At 35.9% G+C, this 16,097-nt stretch overlaps 1 protein-coding gene across 1 annotated transcript; it reads right to left on the minus strand.

Annotated features, from left to right (window-relative positions):
• Nucleotides 1–451: 451 nt before the first annotated feature.
• psmg3 (proteasome (prosome, macropain) assembly chaperone 3) lies at nucleotides 452–3,281 on the minus strand. The gene is made up of 3 exons (XM_051388099.1): nucleotides 3,141–3,281; nucleotides 2,145–2,373; nucleotides 452–1,127 (listed from the first exon to the last, which is right to left on the minus strand). The coding sequence occupies exons 2-3, from the start codon at nucleotides 2,361–2,363 to the stop codon at nucleotides 975–977; spliced, it is 372 nt and encodes a 123-aa protein (XP_051244059.1). The 5' UTR covers nucleotides 2,364–2,373; nucleotides 3,141–3,281; the 3' UTR covers nucleotides 452–974.
• Between the last annotated feature and the right edge of the window lie 12,816 nt (nucleotides 3,282–16,097).

Consider the following 16,097-nt stretch of genomic DNA (forward strand, 5'->3'; position numbering starts at 1 on the left):
ATGCTTTAATAGCTTGGTGTTACAAGACAACATATGAGACACAAAATCAACTTTCCAAAGCCACTATTATAACCAAATTATTATTATTACAAATTCATGTATTACTTTTTTACAAAATTTCAAAATACTGAGGACGCTAAAAAAATAGAGCAATATTCATCACAGCTGACGATTCTGAAATAATAAAAACTGATTATTGCTGTAATGTTTTCAGAATAGAACAAAATGACTAAAATACTGCTTAACAGCATGTGTGTAACTCTATTAACACAGCTATAATGGATTTTTTTAAAGCAGGAAAAGCTACAAATATTAGAAAAGGCCAAGCCCAATTTCCTAGTCTGATGGGAATATTTGTGATGCTTAACATATTTGTCCAGTGCCTAAACTGCTCTCCACTGGGGCAGAGATATTTGAGTTGCATTTATTTCAAAGACAGAAAAAAGACAAGTTTTAGAAGTGACCACTTTTATTTTTAAATTCTCATCATGAAACAATTTAGAAAATTCAAAAATACAAAAAAAAAAAAAAAAAAAAAAAAACAGACAGTATTGAGTATTACAAATTACAAAACAAAAGGTAAGTTGAATACAGATTTTGTGTGGTGATGAAACTGGAGCTATTGGCCATTATTCTGCAAGCTATAACGGGCTCAATGCACATTCATCAGTTTATGAGAGCACACTGCCTTCCAGAAAATCCTTATTTACAACCAGATAACGTCTAAATTATGTTTTCCAGAAGACATTTTTTACTGTCTCAACAAATCAAAAGGATCAGAGTAAATGAAATTGGATTTATACATTTCTGTCTTGGGGCACAAGCCTTTGGGTTCTTTTAGTCACAGATTGGCATTTTAGTAAACAGTAAAATCATTTCACTAAAAAGACAAGAAGAATAAGGTGACATTGGGGGCATCCAGAATGTCTGTATTGCATTGAGCCTTCAGGCTTCATGTCCATCGTGTTGACTTACTACCAGACTTGACAACTTTTGATGATCTCTTTCATTTGTTTTATTGCATCTATGGAGGAATCCTTGAGTGCTAGTCCCAGTAAGACAGGCCTGTTGCTGGCTTCTTGTGACACAAACGTTGCCAGGTTTTTGGCACAGACGTGTGTCAGTGGCTAGAAATAGAAGCACAATTCAGGCATTAGATTATAACACATAGAAATGTTGCAATGTAACATGTCTGTCAGAAAATAAATAATTAATGAAAATAAATGGCTTCTATGGCCTAGCCTGTGAAACCTCAATGATAAAATGAAGATATTACAGCTGTAGCACTTTTCATACACACAACCACACCCCTTTAATCTATATGTGATATCATGTACATCAATCACATTCTTTAACAATCAAATCAGTCTTCATCCTTTATAAACATGTTTTTTTTTCTGTACGTGTATAGCAATATTTTTTCCACATCTTCAAACACTGTGAGGTTTTATATTTATCAGCTCACACAATCTGTGCTGCTGCCATGGCGTATGTTGTTAACAATTATATCTTGCGGTTACTGCCATGGAGCATTATTGATTGGGCCATATTCCACCCATATCATGAGAAAGGTAATTCATTTTTGTGAAGTTCTCCCAAAGTACGCAGCATTTGCAATATGACTTGATTCTATTTTAATGAAACCTCTGATGTGGTTGTAGCAGGTTATCGGGGCTGCTGTGTAATCCAGTAAACTTGACAATAACAGAGATGAAAACTTGGCTGTTGACATAAAGCTTAATTACATTACACAACAGTATTCAGTCATGGTCATTCATTCAGTCTGTGTGACAGTGCTTCAACCCTGCATCAGTCCCTGACTCTAACACAACACACTTTACAACAAAGTTCAAGTATTATCTTTTCAAAATGACCAGGGGGGGTTGTCAACTCCAGAAGCAAACATAATTATAATCCATTTTTCTATGGATGATCTATGTCTGGCACTGTATGCCAGTTAAAAAATGACATATGTAAACTTTAACAGACTTTATTTTTTCCCTATCTACCACAGAAGTTACAGAGCCAATCTCATCTGCCCTTTCACAGCATGAAATGTTTGCAACAAGACTTGTCTGATGTCCTGTGAACAAGTCTATATCACACTGATATAATATTTATTTCAACAGTTTCATCCTGCATACCTCATCTTTGCCCAGCAGTACTTTGGTGGAGAACGTCGGGGTGCTGATATCATTAGATCTGGAGTCAGGTGTGACAGATATCAATGTTCCGATTTTGCCATACTGAGTGAGAACTACGAATATGTAATTGCTGAACTCTGTACAGATGACCTGTGTTGAAATTCCATTGACATCTTTCTCTGTCTGTCTCGATCTGATAATGGGCTCGGCAGAAGACATTCTGTTAATCCTGGGGAAGAAAAAGACACAGGAGATGGTACATAATGAAGCTAAACAGTATTTTCATTACTGATAATTCTGCCAGTTATTTTCTCGATGAATCAATGATTTGATCTGTAATGTTGGCAGAAAATAACAAAGATTTCACGGAGCCCAAGATGTACTATCATATCAGTTTACTATCATATATGACAAAGAAAAAAATATCCAAACCACTAATAATTATTATATAATAACAAGGAATTGGTGTGGGTTTGTTATGCAATGATCTACATATGACACTAGATTGCATGAGTGTAAATCTCAAACCTCTCCAGTGAGCTGTCACATTTTTAATATTAAGAGGACTGCTCTGTGTTATATCCTTCAGATAAGTCTATTGTGCATTTTCAGACGACATATAGATCTCAAATACACGTGTAAATAATCTTCACAGATGTCATACGAGTCAAACAAGTCATATTGGGATTTCCAGACTCTGATACAGACTATTGTTAGCAGCTGAGTAAAGAAAGCAAACGCCAGAAGTATTTGAGATTTGAGTCCTCACTAAAATCAACATCCCACCATGTGCAGAGAGGTTTTTAAGATCGATTACTTTATTACTGTCCAGCGGGGCAGAGTTGATGCTCGGCTACGGGGGGGGGGAAGTACTGTCATGCTGAGGCTAACGTTAGCTATACAGCTACTGTGGTTAGCTCCAGCTGTAATCTCCACAGTTTCACATTTACGATGCGCAGATTTGTCATTGTTTGTGTAAAGTAAAAACATCCTCACCTCGTTTGTTCGCCTGGCCACAGTGTAAAGCTACTTCTGCACCGAGACACTTCACTTCACAGCAACTCCGGTAGCGCCCTGCCACTCACCGTCCACCGAAAACAAACGCGCTTCGTTTGGTTGAGCGTCGGCGCGGCTATCCTTGCGTGATGACGTAGGGCTACAGCCTGACTTCCGGGTTAGTTTGAACTTCAATTTACTTCTTCTTCTTCTTCTTCTGCTTCTTTTAGTTTTATGTCGGGTTGCAACCGTGACTTATAAGGTGCATAAAGCATCAATTTACAAAATAGGATTTAATCATTTTTGTCATCATGAAAAGCTGAAACAAGACATGTGGGGTTTTATGTGTCAGAACTACAGTTCCCGTCAGGCTTTTCAGTGGTTACGACTCATGTTCAGTAATACATGCTGTTGAATAAAATCATGTTAATGATTGTTTCCAACCAGATCTGACTTGTTTTTGACAGATCTGTCAAATTACTTGGCAATTATTATTTCTGTTTTAATGCAAAAGGTTTTTTGTGATATGGGACATTTATTTGTAGTCAAACTAATGTCCAATTGGATGAAACTGAATGACAAACTGAGAATATGATATGAAAGTTTGAAAATACTTAATAAAACTACATGGTTATGTGTATTTTTCCACTTTATACTTTTTAGCTTTCCAAACTCAACAACTCTTACCATTGATATTTACATGATAATATATTTTGAAAGCCCTGCACATATTGATGTCAAGAATAAAATGTTTTAATCCATGGGGAATCAGCAGCACAAAATATTTAATGAGGGTCTGTGTTCAGAAGAGTTTGAGTTGGAAAAAACTGCAAAACTATCCTGTACAATAGATTTGTGTTTGTTTGTTTGCCCTTGGCATCATCCTCAAAATAACACCTCCTTACAAGTTCACCACAAATTCACAGTGATAAAATGAATTTGTAGTTAAATGTTCTGTTTTTGCCTGGAGTTTGCCACAGATTTATTGATCACTTGCAGTTTGTGTTTCTTTGTTTTTCTCATAAGAAATATTCAAGGTTCCATGATTTAATTAAACATTCAAAAATGAGTGATTTTCTTAAGAAAAAATAAGCCGATCATCTGCCCTAGTACATTTCAGTCAATATTAAGTAACAGAAACAATTCTTCCAAAGCAAGAAACTAAAGAAGCAGAAATTTTTTTAATTAACTGTAAATGAAGCTTTCATTTTAGGAGCAGATAAAGTCTTACTTTTTATCCATTTTCTTTTCTCTCTTTCTTTTTTTTAGGCGTTAGTTTTATTTAATAGGCTGGATAAACCCATGGTTTACTGGGAGAAATGTAAAATGTGGCTCTATGACAAAAAAACAATACAAGTGGGACCAGATAAATGTTTCTTGACTGCTTGTATCTGGCAGTAATAAGTTTTAGCATATGTGTAGTGAAAACCAACTGAAAATCTTGTTTTCAGGGCCCAGCTTTGACCTGATATTTAAATGCTATATGTAGGCTATGCAAGGACAAGTTAGTAGGACTTTTACATTTTGGCTACACATTGAACAACTACAGCAGTCACATCTGCTTTTACAGCTACAGGAGAGCTAAGCAGTTGAGGAATTTTCACTGTTAGCAAAAGTGCTTGCATGACTCTTTTTTTTTTTCAGGTGGATGTGAGGCTCCACTGAAGTCTGCGAGTGCTGCATCAGGCTGATCCAAAAGAAGCCATCCCTATGAACATGACACATCCACAATGTCAAATAGAGCCGGCTCAGCGGAATTGTTATGCACTCTGAGTAGGCAGCAGTAGGTATGAAATTGGTTGGACCGCTCCCTATCCTCCCTGGCTGACCATCTGTGTCCTTGACTGATCATTTTGATCTAAACAAAATTGTAATGCAAATATCAATATGTAATTTTTCAGCATTTCTTATAATGCAGGCTAAGACACAGCTATACCATCACACAATATTTGGTGCTATACCAGTGCAATTAGAGTCAAAGAAGAAACATGGGGACATCTTTGAAAGAAGGGAATAAAACTTCATTCAGAACTGATATTCCTAATTTAATATAAAAGTCCATATTGAGGATGTACAAGTTCAGACTGATTATACACAGCAGCCCCAGATTATTCCATTCAAGTTCATGGCCAACCAGCGGTTTTATTTTCTCACATTCAAAAAAAGTGTTTTTGTTTAGACCTGTCATTCTTTACACAGTAAGATGACACCTCTGTTGGAACACTATGTGATAAATCCTTTCATGCTCTTCTCTTTAATTAAAGGTCACGCTTTATACGGTTGTGTTTCAAAGGTGAAATTTTAAATTTCTAAAAATAACAAAAGGCAGAAAACATGTTTGTGTCAACTAGTAATAAAATGTTTTTGAAATAAGACCACAGTGAGGTTAAGATCTATTGGCATTATTACATGAGGCAGGTTATTCAGTCTTGACAGGAGAAATTTCCACATATTTACATTTTGTTGTGGTTTAAAACACACCAGGAAAGTTTCATTAAAGCTACCATATACATTCATGAACATTTAGTTAATCGTTCAGATTGAATCAAATGTCCTCATGGCCCCTTGTTGTTTTAATAAACATCATATGGTATCAAAACACATATATGTGTGAAGCTGATTCTGACATGTTATATCCTGTTTTCTTTCCCTCATTTTCCAAATCATTGTTTTTATTAACTTCGCCTCATAAATGGCAGTCACTGTTGAGGAACATATGAAAAATAGTTTACACCAAGTTTCTTCAGTGGGCCATGAGTAGATTTTTATAATAGAAAATACCACTGAGACTTTGTAATGAGTTCTACTTTCATATTACTCATTCCATGTAATATTTCTTTGTGAATTTCTATGGCCCTGCTTTGCATAATGAGTTACAGTAGACACACACTAATGGTTACAGTGGCTGTTACAGGGGTTCAAGGGTCCTTGAGCTGTTTCCAGGAAACATTAGGAATGAAATTAATTATAATGTGATTCATGTGAAGATAGTCCTGATTGAGAATAATTATGTTAATGTTTTTTCAGATCAGAGGCTTTATACCCTTCCTTCTTTCCATTCTGACTTGCTAGCCCAACCTTTTCAAATAATCTGACATATTGATAATAGTAGCCTTACAATCACAGTACATGTATGCATTGGAGGGTCTTGATATCCCAGTCTTTACATTATATATATCTTGGCATGGATGGCATTTCATTTTAGTTATTGGTTGTGTAAATATATTTGTACTCATCAATCTTGTACTTTGGATGAGACTTTGACATGTCACATTTATGAACCAGATGCATGTTTAAACTGTCTTGGAAGACATCCTTTAGAGGTATTGTTTCATGATCTTTCTTCAGGCAATAAAAATGCTACAAACGCCAGCTCTATCCCACAAGTTGAGTGTTGGTGTCACACAGAGAAAAAGAAAGTTAGACTGTCACACATTTCCAAAAGAGTTGATGGTGCTTAAGGGTTCTCAATTTTACAAACACATCCCATCTCTGTCTGTATGACTAGTCAAGCATTTTCTCTGTATCTGTCTATCTGTCTCACACACAGGCTCTCTGTGTCAAAATGTTATCCCAAATGAAAATGTCTTGGATGAGGCAGTTCCTGCCCATCACCTCCCTGCATTTCATCTTCACATTCAAATTTGCTGCATTGCTGTGTTTCTCTCATCAAGTCTCCTTGGTACAGACTGAATACATATCATGCATGCTCATTTTTCTCTCTTCACACCTTTTGAATAATAACTACCCCAATATTAGGACATAAGTGATTTCAATATATCAGCCAAAGTGGAAACATTTTCCTCAAATCTGCTTTGTAAACCCAGAGAAGCTCATAGAGGTGGATGGGGGCAAAAAGGCACCTTCATGCCTCAGTGTACGCCATAGTCACAAATTATTGTGCTCTCTCTCTCTCTCTCTCTCCCTCTCTCATTCTCTCTCTCTCTCTCTCTCTCTCTCTCTCTCTCTCTCACACACACACACACACACACACACACACACACACACACACACACAGAAGAGAGAGACAATTATTACCCTTGTGGCCACTAGAGTGCTGTGCTGTATTACAGATAGAGCTCAAAAGCGACTTTACCATGACATTTGAAAGTTGCACTCATGCCACGTGGGATTAACCACTGGGGCTAGTTTCCATTAAGTGTTTTTAAAATACAGGCAAAGACAAACCAGACGGGAAAAAAACCTTCTTCAGGACATTTGTTAGAAAACCTAGAAAAGAGTGTGATTTACCTTCTCTGGCAGCAGACCACCCAATTACTATGATTTTGGTTTTAGTGTGGTTTTATGGTTTCTTTCAGTTAAACTGAGGCAATTCTTAGGCTTTGTATTATTCAGAAAGAGAAGATGACCATATTATTAAGGGGATTGGAATTAATAACTGACAGCAATTAAATAAAATGAATAAATAAAATAAAAATCTCTGCCTGTGGAAATCCTATTCTTGACCATTCTCCTCTCAACTTCTGAATGTGTTGAACAATGCAAGACAGTTCATTCTCACGCCCTAAAAGCACATTACAAAACAATTTTATTCCATTAGATTAAGCCATTAGAGAGGTTACCGATTTCTTATGTTTCACAAATCATCAAAGGCACCATGTTTCTATAGTTACCTTTTGGCTTGAATGGGTTGGGACTGACAGAAGGCAGATCTAAATATTTTGTAGAGAGGAAACAGAAATCAGAGAGGCAGCAGAGACACCTCCCACCCTGTCTCATCTCAGCTCTTCACAGTGTTCCAGAAATGCAATCATGACTGGAACATCTTTTAGTCAGTAAAGGTTTTTGGCATAATGTTTGAATGCTTTTGTAAATTACACCACGCTCCTCAAACCAAATCACACAAAAGCAGAGGTGACTTGAGAAACTTGCAGTAAAATCCACATAAGGAAGGGAAAAACAGCTGCATAACAACATTTGTCATGGCTTATTCAAGTTCCTTTGCAGTGTTGACGTTCATCTGTAGCACCCAAGTTCGAAGTTGAGAATGTTAGAGTCAGAAATTTGAGGCAAATCCTAGTTCTACCATTTTCGTTCCATTTCTTTATTATAGCTGTAGATCCTCTGCTCTACTTTTTTATGAGAGGTAGTGGGCAGTGGCCCTGCACTTATGAATGTACAATCCAATAGCCTGCTTGTAAAAGCTTCCCTCAAAGCTGTTGCAGAGGCAGCCTTTAATACCTCAAGGTGTAATAAAGTTAATACTTAGGAAGAAACAAACGTAGCATGCTGAGGTAATCTTTTAATCCAACTATGATCCGATTAGGCTATCTGTCAAATAACATAACTTTCAGCTGAAAGTTCCTCTACCTAACTCACAAGCAATATCTTTTACCAAACACGTTGGTGAGTTTTTTGTGACCAATATATAAAGTAAAGTATTTATTAGGACCATATGTGTGTTTTAATGATTTAATGATGTTTGTTTAGTTTACATACTTCGCATAAACAGATTAATTATCTTACTGGCCCCACAATGGCCTCATTTTATGCAGAACTTACTGTATGTACACAAGTCATTAAAAAGAAAAGTCTTATATATATATATATAATATGCATAAAAGTTCCTTTATAGTAGATCATTAGGGTACTATTTGAGCTGTAAAATAAAATGTTAGCCAGAAGTCATAGAACATATGGGTTACTGTATTTTGTTGTTGTGTACTGATCATATGTCTAATATTATATACATTTCATTTACACAATAGTATACTAAAACATGTTAGCTGTCTATAGTATTTTCCTATCTTGCTATGAAGCTACTGCTAACACTTATCTTTTAACAAACCGTAGAGTGAGAGAGGTAGAAAAGGCAAGTATCACATAAAAATAATATAGTTTGAATGTTAAATATGTATTTTGTGTTCATTAAGTAGCTTGGTAGTGTAATTTGTAATGCAGACGTGGAAGCGGAAGAGATATCCTATTATTGTCATAATATAGAGTAAAAACAGCAGGGGCCATGTTGGGGGGAAAAATCACTAGAAGAATTAATTTAAAATAATTACTATGACTATTTTTGTAAATCAATTCATGAAATATCCACATTAAAAGGTGGGAAAATATCCATAGACCCGAGTGGAGGTGAGAACTCTCTGCACTATTAATATTTCCATCATGTTGAAAGTGATACTTCGTCCTTTGGTTGCAAGTTGCAAGGTGTTATATAACTGGTAACCCTTCAGCACCTTCATATTCCTCAGTATTCAGGTCATTGGTGGATGTATTTGCTTGTCCTTGTTTGATTACACTTAGAAACATCCGTGTCAGTCTCTTCAGCAATATTTTGCTCATGTTTTTATATTTAGTGGAAAGACCCTATAGCCACTGTTTGAACAAGAATACGTATTTGAATAATGAGCAGCAAAGAAGCCTTGTTTTAAACAAATTGCTCTCATCTCCGGGGTACTTAAGATAGTAAGAGCTTCACATTTTCAATGTTCTAACACATTAAGCAATAGTATTTGGTCTTCAATCTTGTATTTGTGATCATTAATCATTATTAACAACCTTCATTAGGTCTTAACGTATTTTATCTATGTCCATGCATGTTTGCTGTGCAGAAATAATATAATGGTTAATAGAAGATGGAATTAATGTCACCAAAGTCCAGAGCTATTGATGGTTTTCACTGACACTAAATAGTTGAGCACATTTGGTTGATGAGTTCATTAACAGTAATCAGTTTCAACTGCCTCTCGACACGGGCATGAATGAAATGAAACATAAGTAGCGTGCCCTTTAGTGTTGTTTAAATTTTCACATGAATGTATCACCTGATTAATTCAAATAACTTTGTTAATTTGTGCCACTGATTATCTGCCTGGTCTGTGATGCAGCACCTCATTAGATCAGAACGGCCTGAAGGCATTCATAGCAGTCGAGCTGAGAAATTAAATATTCCAAACAATTAATATTGATATTCAGCAGCATGATGTGAAGCAATATAATTCCTAATTGAATTATTAAATGTACACTGAAACATGTTGGAAACTTAAGTTCTTTTCTAAAATGAAAAAGGTGAATTCATGTAAAAAAATTCAAGATATAATTTCATGCCAGCAAAGCACTCCATTCCAGTCATCATCACAGCTGGAATAATAAAGTGCACGTTACTTATTCTGGAGGACAACAGAATCATTGCAGAGGAGAAACTATAAAAAGTACATCCCATGTATTTTCACAGATGGTAATGGGGAAAGAATTATTCTTTTTCTTGATGCCTCAGGAATTGGACTCAAATGGCATCCATTAGTTTTCTACACTGTCGCTGAGTGGTCCCATGGAGAGTTCACCTCACACCTTCAAACTCCAATGATACCAGAACACTCGAGGCCTCCTGGAAAAAGGCATGCACGGACTGCGCTACATCTTCCACATCACGTCTGCGGTTTAAAAAACAAACTCTGCTTGTGAGAATATATACACTGCTGCAAACTCTCCACAATATAAGTCAGGAGTAAAAAATATCCACATCCACTAGAATTCTTCTTGAGGATATAATGGTTATATCTTTGATTTTAAATATTTATTTATAGGATTGTTGGCAGACAAAATTACTATGTTATATGGTTATTTCACTCATTAGGTGTTGAAATAACCATATAACATATATAAAATCGTAAGATGATGAATGAGAAGTACATGTTAAAGGAAATTACACCCACTGATATTTTTTTATACTTAGATATTATCAGTCTGTCATAGTTTGTAAATCCCAAAGGTTATTTTCTGATTAAATCATTTACTTTTCATTGGTGTACCCACTCAAATAAAGTGACTACATTTCTTCATTTCCCAGGATGACTTCCAACAACCCTCAAGGGAACAGACAACTGATTGCTTTCAAAGGTGGGTGTATGTTCATGTAAATACAGCTGGTCAGTCCTCTAGTTTGTAAAGATCGGAGTCTACTGTATGTGACTGTAAGACTACTACCTTCCACAATTTATAACTATTCTCTTTTATGCCAAAACTCATAAATATGTGATGGTTGCCACTCACGTTTTGCAGATCATGCCAGTAAATGTCTGTGCTGGACACATTTCACTTTAATTTTACACTGATTGGTGATTGGACATCAAGCTGAATAAGAACAATTCACTAAAAGAAAAAGGAAATGTACATTGAAGGAAGATATTTATTTGTAACACTTTATAACAGTGTTTTAGGGTGATTTTATGGCGACATTTTTATGTTTCCTAAATACTCACCTGGATATTCTGGATATTTAGACCCTATATTGATAGAAAGGGGAGATTCAGTACTAGTGCCAAACTTCTGAATGGGAATGCCAGACTGGGGTGCTATTTATTCAGTCTAATAAATGGATGCCAAATAAACAACTTTACATTTTCTAATATTACAGTGTGCTCTGTATGTGGCTATACAAATACCTTTTTAGTGAAGTTAGAAGCCAATGGCCACATGGTGGAGAGAAAACTAGCTTGAAAGTGTTAGTGATTTTGATGGATGCACATTTCAGAGTGTGCTGTAGCTTTATCATCACAATTTTTTTTTTTACCACGTTTGAATGCCTGGAGCAGTGAAGACTGAAATACAAATTTTTATCACTTTATTCAGAATATTTTTTTATTCATGCAGCTTTCTTAGAATCATCTTTTTTTTTCTATTTTCATTTTTAATTTGGTTGTGACTGTTATAATGTCCTAGTTGGTCTGCATTTTCAATGTACAAGTACACATAGCCAAAGGTTAATTTACTGTTTACTGTAAGTGTTTTTGTAAAAATAATATTTTTCGAATCAGGACAATTTAAGAGCTCTGTACTTTGATTTGTGCTGAAACACCAAGTGAATCCAGAGCAGCTCACTGTGGAGCAGTACAAAGGTAACTACTGTACATGTTTAATGCTGAGACAAATCCCTGAAGAGGCAGGAATTGAGCAGCTTTAAAATGTGGTACAGTGTGAAGCTCTCTACTTTCTATTCTGACAGTAAAAAGGATCATTTGTTGTGATTAATTCCCTTAACACCCTGAAAACAAACAAGCAAACTAAATAAAAAAAAAAAAAAATCTGATTTATGCAGGTTAATGATGTACATAATACTGCTGCTTGTAAGATCTCACACATCCAGGCGGGGGAAGGGGTGGTATTTCATGCTGAATCAAAACATATATGATATGCATATTTTAGAGAGCTGAGAGTTTTCGCGCATGCCGTACTATTGAGAGGTGATTCACATCTGAATAGTTAATGTGATGAAGTGATCCCATTTGTGAGTCTGCTGTACATTTGGCTCCATGCAGCCCAAAGGTTCAGCCAGCACGAGTTGAACCTTTAAACAAATCAATAAATAATACAACACATGTGGCTACTTTGAGAATGGGTGATTTTAATTTCCCTGCCCAGATCAGCCTCTGCACAGCACTCAATTTTTCAGTGGTCTATCAGTATTGCTGCCCGGGAAGAGGCTTGTCACAGCCTGTCTGCTGTCTGTCTTTGTGTACGATGGAAGAGCAACTGAGAAGGGTTTTGTCAGCAGACAAAGAAACCTTTTAATCACAGATGTGGTCTCAAAAATGGCCGTATAGCAGAAGGTTCATAATGTTTGGGTCACTGCAGGTCCTCATCTAATATTCTTAAAGGTGAAAAACATTGTGAATAGATTTTGGGCTGAGCAAGGGAAATTAAATCTGAAATCTTCAAGCAGGCTCAACAAGCATTCTTCATTTCAGCACAGGCCTTTTTATGAGAGCTGGTTTCCATTTTTGAAGTTGTGGTTGGTGTTTCAGTGCTGTTGTTGTGTGTCATTTTGCATCATTTATCACCAGTGTGATGACTGTTCACACACAGTTAGAATAGTGTCAGGATGTGAGTGAAAAAATGCAAAAGAAAAATGAAATGAAATGGGCTCACTTGTTCAATATATGACATTTATGCTAATTTGAAATGAAGATCCTCATTTTGAAATACCAGCCTTTGTTAAGCCTTTTACATTTTGCCCACCATTGTAGATTTCAGTAGCAGTATTAATCTCACATTTGGCTGGTATTCAGTTTGTTGTTTGATGAATACATGAGACCATTTGGGTATTGTTTTTCATGAGACATAATGGGCACAATATTTTACAGTGGCACAGTAATGTCTTTGTAGGCGGTCCACCCTAAATTCATTCATCAATCTGACTCCCTGTGTTTGATGACTGGGTGGCATTTTGTGAAGACTGAATGCAGGTTGGTGGCAGGTCTGAGACTCTGCCTTGGCATTATTTAGAACAGCAGGAGGCACACAAATGCATTGCACACACCTGAGAAAAGGTCACAGAGAAAAATGGAGAACAGCAGCAAATTGCCTTTCCATCCCATTACTAGTCTTTGTTACCACAATATGTTACCCAGTCTGCCACACTGGAGGGCCAGTGTGAACTATGGGCTCTGACTGAGGACAAGAACTCTGATGGTGTTACATTAATCTGGCCTGGGTGTTTTCCACTTGTCAACAAATTCTTTGTTTTGCCTCCTCAGGGGAATGATAGAAGGGTGAATACATTATTTATTCCCACTTGTTTAATTTTTGATTTTGTGGTTACCTAACATCAACGTTCAACATTATTGATAATTGTGGGTTTATAATGTTTGAAGTGACATTTATGAATATGATTTAAGAAACCTTAAAGCTGTTTTGTGTAAAGTAATTCTGTCTGGAAATGATTGTTTTGCTTTGGATTAATGCTTAAATGGTTAGAGTGTTATAAATGATTCTCATTCAGTTGCAAAGATGAATATTTTTTCTCATTCATTCCTGAAATTTGCGACCTCAGTCATACATCTAGCCTGTCATACATCTCTTTTTGCCACATTGGCTATAACAGACAGAATTCATTGAAGGCTACAAAGGTACAATGAGTACATTACATATGTATCATGTTTAAAAAACTGAATACTTGTGCTGCAGATTAAAAATGCAGTTTGCAAGTAATAACAATAAAGTAGGACTGCTCTGAAATTCTTCCAATACATGTTGTTATTTCAATCAAGAGAGACTTAATTTTTGAATGAATATATTTAATTAACATGTGCACAATGAAGATGAGATATGTGATTAGACCCCATTGTGACGTCATCATATTTGAAGGGCTTGGTGAAGCTGTTATTAGTATAGGAAACCCCCTGATGGAGTCTAGACACTGGTGGTGGTGATACTGGAATGAAGATCTGGATGTGATGTGTGTGCTCAACCTGAGTACGGGGAATGATAAACTGGAGGTGGATGAGGTGAAGGAGGGTCACAACGATTTCGCACTGAAATGAGACTAAAAGTAGCAGAGAGGAGAATGGATTTAAAGTTTGACAGGAGAAATTTGATTGGTTTAACTGAAAGAGTAAAAGCCCACTGTCAACTGATTAGAAGGAGAGTGAGAAAACTGTGAATGAATGAGGCATAATGAGAAGGTCTTCCTGCTTGAACTTACGCTGAGCTTCATTTTGCTCCTCTGTTTCTGTATCGACAGTCCTGGCGTTATCTCCAGGCTATCCTCTGCTCCGCTTGCTTCTGTAACTCAGCGTTGGTTTTACTTCTCATGAAGGCAAATCGCCATCCAATACAGCACTTGCTATTAGGAGTTGAAACCTTTGTGATTTTAAGTTAAAAGATTAATTAGCTAGCATACAAAAAACAACATTTGACATTTGTTTATACAGTTTACTATTACTCACACTATTACTATTACAAAACAGTATTATATTTTAGTTTATATTATATTTTATATTATAAATTGTATATTTTTGTATTGTATATATTTTAGCTGCTCCACTATCATATGTCTAAATTCCAATTAGATTTTGTGCCACTTAGTGTTATTTCTTTTTTATATATATTTAAGAGCACAGTTGGAGAACTATAAATAAGACCTTGAACTTGGATTTGAACTTGAACATACATCATTGTAATGCTTGCTTTTGTCAGTATCCTTGATAACCACTCACGCTGTTCTCATCTGTACTGTCTAAACATGTTTACAACATCGGCCCTCATCGTTCTGCTATTATTATAGGCATGTCAGCTGTGAACTCTTGACTTGCACGGACTCATTTCAGGCTGTCAAACTGGTGACATTTAACCTGTGATGGTCTAGGAGAAAGGCGAAATGGAGTTTGGTAAAGGTAGCTAATAACAGTAGTTTTAGTAAACAATGATTCTTTATGGTTAACACACATAATATTAGATTTGACTCCAAAGACCAGGCTTCACATTCTGAGTCCGATCTGTGTTTAGGTGTAGCCAGCAAAAGCACTTTGGTTAAAGTTAGGGAAAGGTCATAGTTGCTGTATTGTTACTTGAAGATATTGTATTATAAGTAGGACTGCAATGTTTATTTTCATTATTGATTAATCCCCTGACTATTTTCTCGATTAACTGATTATTCATTTTATTTATAAAACGTTAGACGATAGCAAAAAGTCCTGTTATTATTAAAATGATTTTTCAGTTATCAATAATATTCATATTAATTAACAAATTCATTTTCTGTTGACTGATTGCTGCAGCTCTAAATGGAAGATCAGGTATTTTAAGATATGTTAAATAACAACATTTCTAATCTAATCTAAAAAGTGTAATCCAGGAGTCATTACATTTCCTTCAGAACACATTTGCTGTTGCAAGTTAGTTGTATAATACATAATTTCTTGGAGACAGGGTTGTATATGCTACCATTAAGCCCTCTCAGACCTCTGACCTGTCTTGTTGTGTATACCAATATTTTATATATATAAAATTTCTTGCAAAAGTGCAATAAGTGTGATTTTTTTGTTCCCTCAGAAGATTTTTTTTTCCACGTGTGCAGATTTCATAGCTTAGTTGAATAACTAATGACACAGGAATGTTTTCACAACATAAAAAGATTTTCTGCTTTTAAAAAACACTTTAAGGCCTTTTATTCCTGCCCTCTGGACATTTGAGATAATCCACACT

The sequence above is a fragment of the Dicentrarchus labrax genome, unplaced genomic scaffold, assembly GCF_905237075.1.
Source record: "Dicentrarchus labrax unplaced genomic scaffold, dlabrax2021, whole genome shotgun sequence".
In the NCBI taxonomy this organism is placed as follows: Eukaryota; Metazoa; Chordata; class Actinopteri; family Moronidae; genus Dicentrarchus; species Dicentrarchus labrax.